Genomic DNA, 19143 nt, shown 5'->3' with positions numbered 1-19143 from the left:
ATGAGCTGTGAAGGTAATAATGAAAGTTCCTTATTTTTATAGTCATATATATAAATAATTTCCAAAAAGTGAGGGAAGGCTATATTACCTTTTAGTGAAAGAAAATTGCAGCTTGAGCACCAGTTTCACATGGTCTTTCCCTACGTGTAGTAAAAGTTTTGCGAAATGAATAATACTGAAAGTTAACATTAGGTGTCAGTATTTTACATATTATTTAGTGAGAGAATATCAAGTGAAAGAGCTTCTGTGGAAAAAAAAAAAAAGAATATTACAGTCTGCTTTTTCAAATGCTCTAAGTTATCACAGTTAGAGTAATATCAGGAATAATTATGTGTGAAATAATTAATTGTATATACCCTGAACGCTTCTTGCTAGTTACATCTCTGATTTAAAATTCAGTATTAAGTACTACTGCTTTCTAATTGTGATAACATTTAGTTCTTGGATTGTCTGAAGAAATTACATTTTTCAAATTAAACTGCACGACATGAGTGTCTGTAGATGACAGAAAATTGATACCCAGGTAGAGTGATAAAATGCCCACAAAATGAAGGAAGATAAAAGTGAATATGTAGATCGCTGGTTGTATGTGATCTTTCTCAGCACAGCACAATTTAATAGTGTGCAGGTCTCTTAAACTCACTGCAATTGTGGAAAACATAAGGGAAAAATACTATCGGATCCATTTGTGCATTTTTTCCTGTTTTGCCATGAAAAGACTAGAAAGAAGGCAAAGTCCACTTCCATAAGCAGAAAAGGATGTTTTTGTTTTCCGAAAGAACAGTCCGCTCTGAGTGGAAAAAAAAAAAAAAGATATGACATATAGTTATTTTACCATCTGAGCTTATTGCGTGATTGAGAATGGAAAGGACATGACCTGTTCAGAGAGATTAAGATGAAAAATGTTGGGAGCCCTTGGTCTGACTACAGCAGAATCCACCTTGCTTTCATTTATCAGCAGACTATTATACACTGGTATATTAAGAAAGAAAGAGGAAAAGAGAAAGAAAGGGTGAAAACCCCCAACCTAATCTGGCCCTGTAATATGTTAAATTCTAGAAGAAGAAAGAATGGAAAATAATAATAAAAAAAAATAATTTTTAAAGCTATATTAGTTTATACAATGATCAGGTTTCCAAATACAACTGGGTACAGGTGGGAATTCCCCAGGAAATTCCCAAGCCTCAGGGGTAGGAATTGGCCTTGGTTGTGGTCGAAAAGGTGAAAATAAGCATCTAGGACTAAATCCACAGAGGAGCCTCACAGGATGTGTAGACATCAAAGCACTGGCAGCAATATAATGAAGACATGGCTGAGGTAGGTATGTTATTTCATACACTCACTTATAAAAGCCACTCGTTCCAGATGCAATTAACATGTATGATCTAAGATATTTCAGAGGGAGCTGACCTGCTCAGAGACCCTTAAAAATCTCAGCAGGTTCCCATTTGAACCTCTGGGCACTCAAACTGATGAAAATACGTTTTGGAAAAGCTAGTCATTCTTTATCACCGACTGGGAGACAGTTTTGCATTGTAAGCTTAAACTTTTGTCAATATTTGTGAAATATATTTAGAAGGCTTAGTCAGAAATGAATAAGTTATAGATCAGTAATTCATACTTTTTATATTCCAAGTTTTTATTACCTAAACTTACTCTTCTAAGCATCATTTTATGTTTCTAGTTAAATATAAGTGAGAATTGATTGGGGTATTTCTCAATGGAATTCTATCTTTATTTCATCATAATTGCTTCATATTTGAATAATGACAGATGAACTACTTCATTCAATTGCAGTTTTAAGGCTTTGAAGTCACAATAGGAGCAAAGGATTTAAATCCTGAAGCCATTATTATGGCAGAGAAGACACCAGGGAGAAGGGAAACTTATGGTCGTGTAATTTTCTAGACAGAGAAATACTTCTGTGGTTGCACTTTTTTTCTTTCTTTCTTTTTTCTTTTTTTTTTCTGGACATTTTGCTAACATTAAAAGGACCCACTAAACTTCAACAAAATGAAGTAGCTGGAACTTCTAGCAAAACAAATGGCTTCCATCTGCCCTGGAAGAAGACATTAGAAATGCTGAATGAGAATCCACTCTGTAAGTAAACTTCTATAGTTATTTTGCTTTGGAGCTAGCTACAAATCATTTAAAATTCTAGGCAGCTGTAGTACAGTATTTCACCAATAAAGAGTTCATTAGATCTTTTTTCTCTCTGACATTTACATCTAGTCCTGAGTACATGTTAATACTCCAAGGTATGAATTTCAAAGTTCCCTTTATCTTTGTGTACAGTTTTAAGCAATTAATCAAATGATAAAAAATAGCTGTAAAAATAAGAAACGAATTGTGAATTTAAAGTATATGTTAAAAAATTTGCTACATTATCATTTGTGGGGGATGGGGCATCAACTTATCAACTAAGTGTGATTTTTTATTTTTTTTTTTCTTTTAAACTTACATTTTATTGAAGGATTTTGAAAAGATCATCAAATTGTTAAAACATGACCAAGTCATATATCCAGGATAGTTCTTTCTCCTAGGAGGCTACATCAAAGTGGGAGAGACATAGAAAAATCATTATTTAATGCGTTCAAAATGACTCCCATGTGGGGCAAGATTTATATAGGCTTCTGAAATAAGCATGGGGGAAAGCAGCACTGAAAACCCTTCATTTGAAATAAAAGCAAATGACAGTCTTATCATCACAGTGTCAGGTATAAATATGAAGATATATATTAAAATTTTTCCAATCCTTTCTTCATAACGAAGCACGTTCTGAGTGAAAGAAAGCATCTGAGCACTAGAGATACAACTGTAGCTCGAAAGAAATGATGTCTTCTGGGATGCCACCTGTCCTGTGGAGCACAGGTTGTGTAGGTATCCATACAGATTGCTGCGTAGCTCACGGTCTCACCTATTGCAACACAAATCAAGTTCCCTCCTCCTGGAGAGACCGTCTTCAGTGGGATAGGTGTTACCACATGTTTGAGGTAACAGTGTATGGACAGAGCCTCATGGGTCCAACTTGCAGTTGTGCTGCTTTGCAAATTTTCCTGGTGTCTTGATTTCCTGTCTGGGGGAGAGCATGATGTGGGGTGGTTGTTGCAAGGTGCTGTCTCCAGGACAGCTGCGAAGTTCACACTGATACTTGAGCACAAGATGTTAAGTATGAGCTATTAAAATGTCATTAATGAATCTCAACAGAAACAGGCCTGTGATATATTTCCTATTTTAGCAGTAAGGTATGTCTGACATATCTCATGCATATTGATACTGTGTTTCTTTTTAATGAGTGTTTTACTTGAATTTCCACCTGGGATGTGAAAATAAATTTTCAGAAATATTCATCCTTTAGATAGTGCATAGAAGCAGTTTTAATATTTTAGTTGAAACTTTATGCAGAGTACTTAAATTCTCTTGTATACAGTATTGAATTTATACCAGTGTGGTCAAGAGGACCATAGATTCCCCTAGTTTTTACCTTCTTAGCATAACATCTTGCAATTGGGCAACTTGTGAATGTGTGGATGTTTCCTTCTAAGGATGCTCCTTTTAAGGATGCTCCTAGACTTTCCTGTACTGCTCCTTCCTAGAGAAAAATATGGTGGTCTCCTTAGAGAAATTGTCTGTGAGTGAAAGTCTAGATTCACTTGCCTCCAGGTTCTCTTAATCACCTCTGAAAGGGTTATTTTTCCTGATTCCACAGCTGAGTTTCTGTATCACTGAGACTGTAAAAATGGTTTTGGTCTGAAAGCTAAAAACTGTAGAATATATGAGCAAGGGGTAAATATTATGACTAATAACATAAATTTATTTTCAATAGGCTATCTTAAAAGTTATTCAGCACAACAGCTTGGAAAAGGTTTCACCTATTAGAATGGGGGATTGAAGATTTGACTCCTTATGATCCAGGATGAAAGCAGTGCTTTGGTCTCCTGGGCAGCCCAGTCAAAGCAAGTATTGAGAAAACCTCCCTAGCACACCACAACTGGATAAAACCCAGCAGCAAGTAGAGCAATTATAGTTATTCTGGTAGAAAAGTGTGTGGTGAAACCATCAGCCTTACTAAGAAGAGCTCACTAGTGAGACTACAAACTTGGGAGGAGGGCCTTTGCATGTTACACCATTGTCAGCCAAAGGAAATTCCATGGTTTTTCCATTTTTTATGAGTAGATGCGAACCAACAGCTGCAATTGTGTAGAGCCATGGTTGGGGAGGTTGGGCAGATAAAGTGTGAGCTTCAGCCCAGAGAGGTGTGCTGCCAAGTATGCCAGAGCTATTGAGCCCAATGGGAACTGGCAAAAAGTTTAAAGACATTTTTCACTGCTAAATTTAAGGGATTCTGCTCAGTGCAGGGGCTGTGGAAAGTGCTGCTGAAGCCTACTTCCCTCTGCTGGCAGTGCAGCCTGCCTTTGGTGTCCCTCACTTCCTCTCCACCCAGCAGAGAACCTCAGGACACAACGTGATTTCTGTGGTTCACCCTCCTGGTGTCAGGTATTTCAGTTTTAGTGATTATGAAGTCATACTAAAGTGCATTTTGAGACCTCACACTTGGTTTCTAGAGTCTAACGGTTGATTGTGCTTCCTACTTTCCTAGGTCATATCCTATTTAATATACAGCTGTGCAAAAAATAACTTATTAAGATAATGGCATACATCATGTATAGTGGCATACTGAAAAATAGTGGAACTTGACTCTTAAATTGATGTGCAAATCCCATTCATTATCATTGTTTATGACTTCTAGTTTGAACATAGTTCAGTGGCAGATTAATGAATTTATAAACCTCTATAACATCTAAGTTTCATCTGTTGTTGAAATAACTTGAGTTAGATAAGCTAAACTCCTTTTGGACCAAAGCAGGAGTGACAAGTACACTAAATTTTACTAAGAAATTACTCTCAACTTCTCAAATTTAACTAATAAATCAAAGACTATTGCTCTGTATCAGATATGGATGAAGGATAAAGCTATGTGTCAATTTTTGGAAGATCCTATATTCTGTGGAAGTTTGGACATAGCATACGACTGCTTCATTTTCATTAGTATTCTTATTTTATTCAAAGTTTCTTGCTTTAACTGGATATTAAAACTGAAGTGATAAAATACCAGAAAAAGCATGAATCACCAAAATTACATGCTAAAGTCTGTTATCTTGACATTTTTCTGAATGAATATTGAAATGCTTAGCAAAAAAAGATCTTGAAGTTTCTCCATCAGTAATCAGACCCAGACTTTACTTGAAAAAAATTCCTTTTATATTTAGTTATAAAAAGCATGTTCTTAATTATAACGATGTTCATTAAAACAATTGCCTTGAAAGACTACTATTTTCAATTCAAAGACTCTTCAAAAAACTATGTAAAAAAACCCATAATCTACACTAAATCTAGCCTGGAAAAATAGACAGAAAAACATATCAATTGATTGTATATGATACATATGTACATCTATATGTGTGTATGTGTGTGCACTTCTTCAGAGAATCAAGAGGTTTGGTTCTGTCTTCTATTTTTTTCACATTTATAGAAAGTATAAGAAGTGGTTTAATTTGATGAAATCAAACATTCAACGAAAACAAAGATGTTAGCTCTGAAATAAGACATTAGTTTTGCAGGGCTACAGATCCTTTGAACTTGGATGACATTGTCTCTGAGGACAAGATGTTTGATGAATTTTAGACTTTAAAGCCTTTAGTAGGAAAAATTAGTCCAGAATCTGTTCCTGTAGGATGGGAAAAAAAATAATTCATTCTTCAAAAGATCAGGAAAAAAATGATGTCATTTTCTATTTCCCTTAAGTACCTTTCCTTCAGCTGCTTATATTGGAAGAGGCTCAACAGCCATGAATTCAGGGGCTTATGCTTCTACTGATCTGGACATTTATGTCCTCTATGCACAGAATACTGAGGAGAAAAAAACCCAGCCCTTGGAATATAAAGATAAAGAGATCTATGGTAAGATGGTCTTAAAAAACATTGCTGTCTAATTTTAATCTATTAATTTAATATAATGAACATAATGATTTGTGTAAAATTACGTTACCCTTGTTATAAGCCAAATCTGCTAGGAACAGCTGTTTTGCATTCAGTATAATATAGTGACATAGGCTGTGGAGTTAAAATGTTTAAATTTTTTTTTTCATTAAGGTCTCCTATTTTAGATTTGCAACCTTGTGCACGAGGGGAGAAGGGCTGGTGCCTCCCTCGCACTGTCGCTGTTAAAGGTCATAAAAAAGAACTCTTGGCTCTGTGAAGAAATGACTAATGAGTGCAAGTTGGTTTTGCAGACCCTGTTCCTAGGGAAGAATAAACCAGGATTAAGAAGTCTCATGGAGAACACTTTTCCCAACAGGCCTAAAGGTCAACTACTTTTTGCTCAGAAGAACTAGAAGGGTCTTGATAACCGAAGCCTGAAATAAAGGTGAACTGATGGGTGTGGGGATGGACTAAAGGGACTATAATTAATTGAATCTTTACAAACACACAGAGGCTGCAGCTGAGATGTACTTCTGCTGACACTCCTGTCCATGTCCACAAAGGAGCGGAGGCTGCTACCTGCTCTGCCACACCTAACACCTTAAACTCCCTCTCTTCCTCTGTCCTAAATTGAAAATACTCCTAAAACTCTAAAAATATTCACTAAACCTAAATACCACTTGCCTTTTCACCTGCTGATGATACACTCTGACCCATTGCAGAGGCTCATAGAAGTAACAGATCTGGATGAATCCTTTTCACAGCTCATAAGGTATAATTCTGACTGATAAGAAGTCAGCATTGTAATATTTTTGCTAAACACATGCCCACCCCAACATCAGACAAGAGTGGAGATGATGTAAAACATGGCACTAGATAGGCACCTCCTATCATAGCGCAAAGGTGGTCCTTCTATGATAACCAAAATAGGTGACTGTGGCATCGGAATATCACAGTGCTGTGTACCTGCTTTAGGAGAGCCCCTAATCAGTCTGGCAGAGATAGAATAAAAAGGGGCTCACAAAAGCAAGATTACAAGCATGAACCAGATGAACAGGGGAAACCGAGGGGTCTTGAGAAACAAAGAAAAAGGAAGTATATGACTTCAGAGACCACAGACTATAGAGATTAGAAGGAACTGAAAAACTGGAACACTTTCAAAAGCTATAGAATGAAGGCTATCAGTTTTCTATTTTTGCCTGCTTGAAGCAAGGTGAAATTAAATGTATCTGTGTGGATGTGTTGGAGTGGTCTGAGTAAAGACCTGATTTTCTGTAGGTGGCTGCTGTGAAGAAGTCTTCCAAGAAGTGCTCAACCCAGTGGCTATTAGTTGCGCTGATGGTGCATTTCATTTTCTCTGTCTTATCTTTTTTCCCCCCCAAATCTCAATACCTCTATTCACCAATAACCATTAAGATTTCCCGACACCTCACAGATCATATGAGAATGTACGATAGCAATTGCCTGTCAGATGGGGGGACCTGGGGAAAAGGGCAACGGAGTACAGTCATGTACAAAAATTAGAAGTAGCCTTGTATTATGTGGGTAAATAAAATCAAAAGAAGGGATAAGACCTGACATACTTGATTATTTAATTCAATTACTTGCTTTAAGTCTTTAATAAACTGGTTCTTTTTTGTTTGTTTCCTGGTCCATTTCAGACAGCATGGTCTCCCTTGAAAGCTTCTGGACATGGGAGAGGACGATCATCTGTCTGCAGAGGAGTTCTGCTTCCTGCATCTGACTTTCTCTTGTTTTTATTGACTTCTTTCTTCTTGCACAACTGCCTGGGCAGTTCTGACTCACTCTGTGATGGCAGTATGGGAGGGAGCAGGACGAGGTCAGAGCCTACCATGCTGATAGAAGCTGCATTAGACAAACAACAACTTCAGCAATTCTGGTTTCCACTAGATTTGTTGGTGGCCGCAATATATTTGTGAATGCCTTGTATTGCAATATGCTGGCGTTTATCTTTGTGTGACTGTGAAATTTGATACTGTAAAAATGAACCTTTTCTTCTTCAAAGGCTGAAGCAAATGAAGAGAATAACCCAGAAGATCTCAGCTTTCTTCTGGATTCATCCTCAACATGGGATTTTACAGGGTATGGTACTTTCTCCACTGTTATTCACCATGTAGTTCTTTTTTAATAGAGGTAGAAACAACACTGGCTGGAGTATCAGTTTTATATCAAGGACAGAGCCTTCATACTTCTTTTACTGTGAAAACATTGACAGCTTTTGGAATATCTCCAGTCAACAAGCTATTGGCATGGAGAGTTTGGGTCACACCTGAAGTGGTGAACACCACGGAGAAGAGAAAGGCTTTGAAGAGCAGACACCACTTTGTAACTCTGACTTGATTGCGGGTGCATAGATTAAGATATTGTCACCCAAAGTGCATGACTCATTTGTCTTTTTAAGGTCCGTTATTGTGTGATGTAAAACCACCTTTTTGGCAGTTTGGTATTGTAGCACTTTTAGCACTTGGAGGCCTAACACTCCAGAAAATGCATTTGCACTGCATTTAAAGCTTGCATGTAACTAAATCCTGTCAAGGAAAGTCTTTACATAATGCATCAACATATGCTGGATTTTTGTCTCTTTTTTAGTACAGTATAGCTATACAATGGGTTGGAGTGGCTTTGCTCAGTTATTAAAAATAGCCCTAGGTAAGGCTGGCCTTTAAAACAAGTGTGAAGATCCCTGAAACACCTGGGAAAGAAAGGACCAGCTTGGATTTATGTAGAGCTTTCTTACCTAGTAGGTTTCATTAAGTTCAATTTCCTAATTTTTTGTAAACAGTGAAAAATTACAGTAGGTGGGCTTGAAAACTAAAGAGTGTAAAAATAAAGAAACATGTTTTTTTTTTTCCTGGAGATGATCTAAAAAAAGATTTTTGGTTTAAACTGGTTTGGTTTTTATTTTAAAGAAAGACTTTTTTAATAAGAAGCTCAGTTCAGGAGAAGAAAAGTTTGTTCAGAATTCACATTGCTGTCTCACAGTAGGGAAAAGGCAATGCTCACACAACCCTTCTGAGCTCCTATTGTGCTGTCCATCACCAGCTCCTCTGCTTGGTGAAACTAAGTTGGATTTTATAATACCTTTTATCTTTCAATATTCATTAAACAAAGTTTAGGGGAAGTTGAATTTAATGTCTTGGAAAAAAAAAAGTGGAAATATTTCTGTTCTGTTTCTCCTTTTGTGAAATGAATTCACGCAAAATGGATATTGTTAGAAATCAATAGTTAATTGAAATATGTGGTATATTTTATCATTAGTAGTTAAATTCCCAAATAGTAATATTAAGTTTTTAGTGCTAACTATTTATAGAATTTATTGCATTTCTATGCCACTGTCAGAAATACAGTGTACTATTAGAACTATATATACTTCTTAATCTTACGTATATATTTCTTCAATTTGAAATGTAAATGAAAATATATTATACCAAGATTGCTATTAATTTACTTTCTTTACAAAATTTTAGGTTAATCGGCTGGTGGGGTCATGAATTCAAAACACGATTCCTCATGGAAAACAGTATGTACTTTTACACTTACAGTTTTACCTTATTTGATGTATATAAATAACCAGCTTCACTTTTATAGTAGTTTGAGTAGAAAGGATAGAAGTTTGAATTTCTGCACTTATATTAAAGGTTTTAAGCTAAACTCATCCCAAATATGTAATGCAGTGGAGTTAACAAGGTAAAAATGGGAATAAATTTGGTCTCTGGGCATATGTGTCTGACTGTCTGCTTCTAGATATTTTGCTGAAATACTTTCAAAATGCAGATGTAGAATATGGATGAAAGTTTGAAAGTATGTCAGTGAATTAAACACATAAGTCTCTGAGGAGTGAGAATCTGCTATCATTCACTTGGGTAATATCTTACTTCAGGATTACTTCCACTGGAATTAATGAGAAATTATATAAATAAAGGTGAGGCAATCTGACATAAGTCATGAAATACTACTAATGTTTCAGCATCTCCAAATCCCTTGCCCCCTAGCAAAGGATGGGTTATATGACAAAACCAAACCTGCTCTGAAATAGCTAAATATTTATTGTCCCAGTATGATGTGAGGACTCCTTTCCGAGTCTGACAGTTAGACTGTTCAGCTCCATACAGAAAGTATGGCAGAGAGAATATCCTGAGGGATCAGGAGAAGAAAGGAGCTTTTTGGTTTGATTGGTTCCTGTGTTTTTTAATATATTTTTAATTTTCTGTGGCAGAGCCTATTGATGTGACTTTGGCTGGAGAACACCTCTCTAATAGCCTCAGTCTGCTCTTTGTTTTCTGACCACAAGTAAGAGAGTGGCACTATGGAAAGCCGGCAGGAGACACAAATTGCCTTGAAATAACTGTTAGAAGAAGAAAAATATTGTTTATTCATTTCCATGGGCAGTTTATAGGGGAGAAGTTGGGCAACGATCGTTATAAAATTAGCCAGTCTGCTGTGCATGAAAAGCATTTCCTCTGCAGCATCCTCCTGCTCTGGTGCTGGAGCATGAAATATAAATAGTGACACAAAACTTACAGCCAGGCTTTTATAGATTTATTAAATAGATTTTGTGAAATTTCACAGCCTTAAGTCTATGCAACTTGTCTAGGTGGCCTGAAGCTACACTTAGCCGCATATGCAGTCTCCCACGTGTCTCGTCAGTTTAATAAAGTTAAGGAACATGATTCCCTGTTCATCTACCGTGGGTCCACACGAGCACGCCTCTGCTGACTTGGAATTTCTCTGGTTTCTGCCAGTGTTAAAAGAGATTCAAGTGTAAAGATGGTTTTAAACAAATTAATTTTGGTGGGTTTAACAAATTAATTGCAGTTCTCTAGTTCCCATGAAGCTGTTAATGAGGTCTTCTGCTGGATGAAACTTGGCTTCTCTAGAAGTTAAAAGTATTAGCTGTGAATAGATTACTATTTCCTTTTAATAACTGATTCCTACAGGCCACATTAGTGAAATATTTTATTGCATGAGGACAGACTTCAAGATAACGTCCAATCCATTAAGAGGAAGAAATCAAAAACACTAATATAAGTTATTCATTTTCCAGAATTACAACTAAGCAAAGGAATTAATGGGTTTCGGTTATCGAATCCTCCAATTTTACTGGTCTGTGCTCTGCAAGCTAGTTTAGAGGTAAGTAATTGCTTTACTTTGAGCCTGAATTTAGGAGTATAAAAACATTAAATGAGTGCTATGTGTATTACCGCTGTCTCCCTAAAAAAAAATTGCAGAATAGTTAAAAAGCGAAGGGGGAAGGAGGAATAAAAACCAAAGAAAACAACCCCTTAACCCTTTAATAAATATAGTCATCCCTCCACTGTTCTCACAAACTTTGGTGTTGGACCCAGTGTACATGAGGTTTGTCCCACCAAGCCTGAGCACCAGCACTGGGTTTGTCCCAGCTTTTTGGGGGCTCAGTGCAAACAGCAGCTTTACCCTTAGAGATATTCTGGGCTTGACTCGGTGCAACTCGTACAAAGGATGCCATTAGAGACTTTCCTAGGAAGGAACCACAAAGCTCTAAAAAGTTGCATCAGAAATGGTTCTATGTATATTATCTTGGGCAAAACAGGCTTAGCTCCTTTATGAAAGCAAATGGATGTGGCTACTGGGTGTCCTGGAGTCTAAATTGAACCAGTGGTTGTGAGAACTCTGCTGTAGTCCCTTTTATTATAAACAGAAAAGGCAGAAGCTGTCTTTGAATGCTTCCCAAAAAGGGGAATTAATGAGCATGGTATAGCTCCAGACTGGGTTTTGCTTCATTTCACCATTATTTTTTTGGTGGCCAAAGGAGCACAGCCCCATCTCTGTATGAACATTGTGATCACGGCTGTGGGAAAGGCAATCCTGACATACTCACCTAATTCATTCCTGGCTACGAAGGGGTGACCCATGTGCTGAAAGCCCTTTGGTCCACCTTGGAGAGAAAGATTCAGCCCTGTCTGGAGGCACGCAGCTCTTTCCCAAACACCTTGTATCACATTGCATTTCACGTCCAGGCATAGTAGTATTTACTTATGGATGCAGATCTCTAGGTCTTTGGGGCTAAAAAGGATGGTTTTACATAGATTTCCCATCTATATGCTACTATATTAAAATTTTTCCTAAGCTGCTTTTCAAACCAGCCTTGGTTACCAAGGTTTTGCCATCAGAATAAATGGGAGAAATTTATTTCTGCTGGCATTCCATTAATGCTAGTGCCATGGCAAAGCTGATGCTGGAAAAAAGAGAAATGTCCATACACTGTATGTCCCTCTTCTTTATTTGCTGAAAAAACAGTATCTTAAGCAAACAAAGTCAGAAAATTGCCAATTGTGCTCTCTCCAGCTTCCATGCAACGCTGAAGGACTGCAAAGGGCACAGCAATCCTTCTTGTTCTGCCTGACAATTTATTTTGTTAGTCCTTAAACATCCAATATATTTTTTTAAACTTTATGTGACCTTCGAGATAAGCTGAAAGCTATTCTGCTATGACCCAGATTGTCAGTGCTCCAGTTTGTGTGGGTTGCTGTCATTTAGCCCACTGCAGGGAGCCTCGAACAATGAGGGCTGAGCCGTTTCCATCGCCTCCCCTTCCCGTGCCTGCATTACCTTTTGGCACAGCCAGGATTTCCCAGTGCTAATTGCTCTAATACAGTGGGAAACAAAACAGTTTTCATGTCTGGCAAGAGATGGCTAGTGAAATTGCATGCCACCTTCACTGGGACACATTAAGCAGAAGGCAGTGTTTCCAATGGAAACAATGAAAACTGCAAGTGTTAATGCATGTTATTCCTCAATAATGCTTAAAATGACTGTTATGGCGGTAGCTGCTCCCTTTTATGGAAAAAAGGGGAGCACTCTACCGCCACACTTAAAAGATCTTTTTCAAAAATTTCACCCAGGAGGCCAAATATTCCTTGCACAAAGCCTGAGCAAACAGATTTTTGCAGGCAGCCTAAGGAGAGCCATCCCTCAAACTGCCGCAAAGCCCGGAGGAGCAGGAGGCAGGTCTCCATTTTACCTCCAGTGATGTGCTGAACAGTTGTGTGCACGCTCTGCTGGCCTGTGCAGAGAGGGAAGCACCTCTGGATTTTTTGTTGACCCGTACAAATAGTGACTGTTGGTGGCTCTGTCCCTGTCACATTAATTTCTATGACTGCACTGCCTTTGTATAAAGTCTTACAGCAGCCATATTTTCTTCCACACATATAACATAGAATCATCAAATTGTCTAGGTTGGAAGGGTCCAACCATAAACCTAACACTGCCAAAATCACCACTTAACCATGTCTCTCAGCACCACGTCTACCCATCTTATAAATACCTCCAGGGATGGTGATTCCATCACTTCCCTGGGCAGCCTGTTCCAGTTCTTGATAACCCTTTGGTTTTGTGCAGTATCGAATGGCTGTGACAGCATCATGGAGTAATACTTGGGACATTGTGCAAAAGAGTGATTTCCAGGTGCTGCTGGAAACCAGACTTTGTTGTATTTCAAGTAGGATTTCTCAGTTACCTTTTTATACACTCTTCCAGGTAATGAGATAAGGAATCTTAAAAGTGTTACTCTTGCAGTGTGGAGCCGTGATTTCTTGAGGGTGAAGATCACGGATTTTCATACAGGAACTTTGCCATTATGCCTCTGTGGAGGCATAATTGTCCATGAGATGCGATATTGTATTTACATGTCAGAATCTGATTTGAAGTGACTATTGGGTACTTGCCTGTCTATATCATGTCACCTTTCCCTGAAGCTACTTGCATGGAAAGAAGAAAAGGGAGGGTTTGAGGAAAGCAGGGATAAATTGTTTCTGGAGTCACATTTTCCATTATTCCCTGTAACTGAGCCTTTCCAGAGCATAAGCAGAAACTGTCTTGCCTTCTCCTGCTCCCAACATCTTCTGCCACATTGTTTGTTCTCGTTTGTGTGGTAAAATAGCACTGAAATTTTAAAGCAATCACTTTTGCACGCCTCATGATGTTCTGAGTTTCTGCAGCTCACCAGTCCTTGTAGCTGTGTAAGAGCATAAAGCTACTAAACCAGAATCAAGTGACTATTTTACCTTCATGCAGACTAGCAAAGACAGAGCCTGTACAGGACTTAAAACAGTAAGGTCAATACATTAGTATCAATTCTGTGTTTTTAAAGACAAGAATTTGTAGATCAGCCGTGATGTTTCAGTCTTGACCCTTGATTTTTGTTCCTTGAGGTACATACAAGGAAAAACTTGTATGTGATTTTGAGTTTCGTGCAGCCCTGTTGTGCGTATAGGGAATTTATGGATCCTCTTCAGATATGCAAATGATGCTCTCTTAGCAAACTGTTTTTGTGTGCAAGTTAATTTATGCAGATATGGATGTGTGTAAAACTTTCTAATAGTAGACAGAAATGTCTTTCATTATCTAAAGTAATAACATTATCCTGTGTTTTCAAAAGCCCAATTCTGCCATGTTTATGTATAATGTCTGTCTGATATTACCGCTTGATTCTAGTGATAATGTACAGAGAAATCTGCTACCCTTTTAGTCTTCCTTATTTCCTTTTTATTTTCTATAGCAACTTGTTACCATTATAATAATTTAAAATTATTATAGGTTTTTGGTCAAACTACAATGAAGGCATTGAGAAGGAAATCCATTCTCCTGACTGGTTACTTGGAATACCTGATAAGACATTACTACAAAGAGGATAAAACAAAGCCAGAGAAGCCCTTCGTAAAAATAATCACGCCATCTCGGATTGAGGAAAGAGGATGCCAACTCACACTATCTTTTTCCCTTCCAATCAAATCTGTGTTTAAAGAGCTGGAGAAGAGAGGAGTAGCTGTGAGTAAATCAAACTTCATCTTGTTATGCACTGTTTTGTGAACATATACCATAACAAAGTAATAATTTTACTTTTATGCAAATACAATCTCATATAAAGCCAAAAAAGACGGGGAATGATAAAAATTGCTTACATAGCATCTTCAATCTTTAGTTGTGAAAATAATGAAATAAGTACAGTTATTTTATAAATTATTTGTTAGTCTGTATATTGTCCTTTCCCTACTGATTTATTCCTAGTAGTTCAGCAGGGAGCACCCAGGAATCCCTACTGAGGTTAGATCTGCTTTATGGGTGCATTACGGTGGGAGGCATTATGGAGCTGAACAGGAAAGATAGGAAAAAAAGAAAGAAAAACCCCAAATCACTGGAAAAACACAAATATGAATATGTCATTCTGTCCAGTGCAATTTACTGCCTGCACAGGCCTATCCTGCTCCATGTGTTTGTCCAGAAACCCTGCGGTGGGTCCAGGCATGAGGCCAGAGACCACAAAGAGGAGATCTGTGCCACCCCAGGGTGCTGGCAGTCAGCAGAGCTCAAAGGGTGCTCACCATCCTCAACGCCACAACTCTCACACCTACAGCCCAATGATGGCAAGGAGCTCTGAGCCTCCACCGGTCCCTTTCATACTCTGAAAATGGCCAAACCCTTGCTCTTTGTGAGGCATCAAAGTGTAGGAATTAAAAAGCTGCTGTTTCCTTGAACATGTGTTTTAGCACTTGGAAAAAGAGGCCCCTGAATGGCAGTGCCACGTAATGGCATAGTTACCGCTGAGCACTGCTCAAAAAGACTAAAAGCTGAATTTAAGGCTATACATTTGGTGATTTAGAAGTTCTGGGAGGTGAGGCTGATAGCGTAATGCCATATAAATGATATATGGGTTTTATCTCTACTGGTGACTTGTGTCCCCAAAGGGCAACTCTTCTCTGCTAAATATGCTGCTGTTTTGGTGCTGCCAGGGAATTCCAGGAACTGCTGCTTTTAAGAGGGCACAGGGCCTTACACTGTTGGCTTGTCTTCGCGATGCAGTAATATGCTTCAAAAATGAAGGATTATTCCATTCAGCAAAAGGTTCAAATTCACAGAGGGGGGGGAAGGAATATAATGCAAGCCATGCAATATTACTTTTACTTGTAATAGTGGGACCAGGGTTGTTTAACATAGACTCATAGAATTGTTTTGGTTGGAAGAGACCTTTAAGATCGTTGAGGCCAACCATTAACCTAACACTACCAAGTCCCCCACTAAACTCAGGGCTACATCTACACCTCTTTTTAAATACCTCCATGGATGGTGACTCAGCCACTTCCCTGGACAGCCTGTTCCAATGTTTGATAACCTTTTCAATCAAGAAATTTTTCCTAATATCAAATCTAAACCTCCCCCCAGAGCAACCTGGGGACATATCCTCTTGTCTTATCACTTGTTACTTGGGAGAAGAGACTGACACCCACCTCACTACACCCTCCTGTCAGGTAGTTGTAGAGAGCTTCCTTTTCTCCAGGATGAAGAACCCCAGTTCTCTCAGCTGCTCCTCATATCTAGACCCCTTACCAGCTTTATTGCTCTTTTCTGGACTCGCTCCAGCACCTCAATGCCTTTCTTGTAGTGGGGAGCCCAAAACTGAACGAAGTATTCGGGGTGGGGCCTCACCTCGAATACAGCACTGAGTACAGGATGACAATCACTTCCCTAGTCCTGCTGGCCACCCTGTTTCTGATAAAAACCAGGATGCTGTTGGCTTTCTTGGCCACCTGGGCACACTGCTGGCTCATATTCATCTGGCTGTCAACCAACACCCCCAGGTCCTTTTCCATCCAGCAGCTTTCCTGCCTCAAGACTGTAGCACTGCATGGGGCTGTTGTGACCCAAGTGCATTTGGCCTTTTTGAACGTCATAGACTTGTGTGTGTCTAAGTGGTGTAGTAGGTTGCTTTGTAATCTTCCTGGTGAGACCTCACCTGGAGTAATGCATCCAGCTCTAGAGCCTCCAACATAAGAAGGACATGGTTCTCTTGTGACTAGTCCAGAGGAGAGCTGCAAAGATGATCAGAGGGCTGGAACACCTCTCCTATGAAGACAGGCTGAGAGAGTTGGGGTTGTACAGCCTGGAGAAGAGAAGGCTCTGGGGAGACCTTATACAGGCATTCCAGTGCTTAAAGGGAGCCTACAGGAGAGATGCAGAGGTACTCTTTATTAGGGTGTGTAGCAATAGGAAGAGGGTTAGCAGTTTTAAACTGAAAGAGGGGAGATTTAGATTAGATATTAGGAAGAAATTCTTTACTGTGAGGGTGTTGAGACACTGGATCAGGTTGCCCAGAGAAGTTGTGGAGGTCCCACCCCTGGAGGTGTTCAAGGTCAGGTTGGATGGGGCTTTGAGCAGCCTGGTCTAATGGGAGGTGTCCCTGCCCATGATCTTTAAGGTTCCTTTGAACTCTAACCTTTTTATGATTCTATACTGGCAAGTTTCTGTTTTGTGGTGGCTTTTTTTGTCACCTGTGTGTCTCTTCAACTATGGGTTCCTGTAGGTGGTAAAATAGATTATGGGGATACATAGTTGGTTTTGAGGCCCCCTGTGGTACTGCTAGATTCTTGTCCATCCTAAGCCTTGCCTCCTTTTTTAGGCAACACACCACTCTCCTTGCTACGTTCTTCACAATAATACTCCTCATGGTAGTTTCTTAGGAGTCCGAAAATTTTTCCATGTGTCTCCTTGTCAGTTCAGACATTCTTCCTTGCTGTAGTTCCATGAAGACAAAGATGACATTTAAAAATATAATCTGACAAAGAAATATGAAGTGACCTGAATTTACTAAGCATTCCCTTTTTATTTTGCAGTGTGACATGCGAGAACCAAATGCTCTTCGCGTTGCCCCAGTTCCTCTCTACAATTCTTTCCGTGATGTGCACAGATTTATTGAAATCCTGGGATCTGCAATTACATCTTCAAAACAAACAGCAAACAATACTGCACTATCTGGTTCTTATTGATGGCTCAGCTGTATCTTTTAATCTATTTCTGACTAAGATGCATTTATCCCGCTGAGTGATTCTTCCCTTCGAGTAGACCGAGCTACATCCCATGCAATTTGCAAAAAAATGACTGTGCTTTGAATAGTTATTTACAACAGACATAGTTTTATTAAAGCTCATATTTCCACTCTGCTTTGACTTTGACTTCATGAATTAGTGTGCTTTGTATATTTTAATGGGGCTTTTCTTAAACATTTTATGTAGTTTTATTACATTAGCTTTGAGGAGCATGGAAGAATTGCTATCAACTAGAACAGGAATGAAAAAAAAATCCCTTCTTTATTATAAAAATGATGCATAATAAAAAGTGGAAAATAGACAAATCACCAACAGTTAAAAGATACAGTCCAATTTACATTTTTAATTTATCAGTTCTATTTAAAGTACATGGTATACTTGAAAAGTAGAAGTTGAATAATTAGTTGTTTAAAAACTGTTAACTGCTGCATACTAGATTTTTCAAAGGGCCCAACATTTTGAAATTCTTGTTTAATTAATGATTTAATTGAAGAATGAATTTACATTGCAGGTACCTTTATTTTGCGTGATGCTGTTGGCTAAAACAAAACATTTTATCTTTCTAGGTAGTCTTCTTGGAGATGATATGCTTGAGAAAGCTGAGAAAATGTTAAACTCGAGTAAGCCAGTGTGAAGGGCTATAGGAGCACTTACTGCAGTTTTAACAAGGCTTATTTTGGATTAGGCAAAATGAACCCTGAACTGTTCAAGCAGCAGCAAAATATCTCATTGTTAAGTTACAGTGTGGCCCAAATTTTTACAGTGATTTGCTCTAGACAGCTAAAAGCAATGAAGAAAAACTGTTTACATTTAACAAAAACTTTACCTGCAGTTGTTTTAAGACATAAGTAAGACCTTGGCGTAAAAGGCAACTGAACTCTTAAGTCTGTAGCTATTCAGCATGTACCATTTTTGAAGAATCAACTAAAACTTGCTCTCTGATGATACTTAATGTGACTGAGTTTTGGTATGAAATACTTAGAAAATTACTTCTGGTAGTACTTCTTTTAATTCCATTTCAAGGGTGAAAAAGGATTTGGGGGAAGAGGTGAGGAGTACTCCACACCATTTTGGCTCAAGGACATTTTTTTTTTTTTTCCTGGAGATGATCTAAAAAAAGATTTTTGGTTTAAACTGGTTTGGTTTTTATTTTAAAGAAAGACTTTTTTAATAAGAAGCTCAGTTCAGGAGAAGAAAAGTTTGTTCAGAATTCACATTGCTGTCTCACAGTAGGGAAAAGGCAATGCTCACACAACCCTTCTGAGCTCCTATTGTGCTGTCCA

The 19143-nt window shown here is 38.4% G+C and overlaps 1 protein-coding gene across 1 annotated transcript; it reads left to right on the top strand.

The window, feature by feature from the left end:
* Positions 1–9452: 9452 nt before the first annotated feature.
* LOC106887558 (kynureninase-like) lies at positions 9453–18006 on the top strand. Its single transcript, XM_014941155.1, has 4 exons — positions 9453–9522; positions 11047–11132; positions 14577–14807; positions 17648–18006. The coding sequence occupies exons 1-4, from the start codon at positions 9513–9515 to the stop codon at positions 17798–17800; spliced, it is 480 nt and encodes a 159-aa protein (XP_014796641.1). The 5' UTR covers positions 9453–9512; the 3' UTR covers positions 17801–18006.
* Positions 18007–19143: the final 1137 nt, after the last annotated feature.

The sequence above is a fragment of the Calidris pugnax genome, unplaced genomic scaffold (assembly GCF_001431845.1).
Source record: "Calidris pugnax isolate Ruff unplaced genomic scaffold, ASM143184v1 scaffold60, whole genome shotgun sequence".
Lineage (NCBI taxonomy): Eukaryota > Metazoa > Chordata > Aves > Charadriiformes > Scolopacidae > Calidris > Calidris pugnax.
This window is presented reverse-complemented; position numbering and strand designations above follow the sequence as displayed.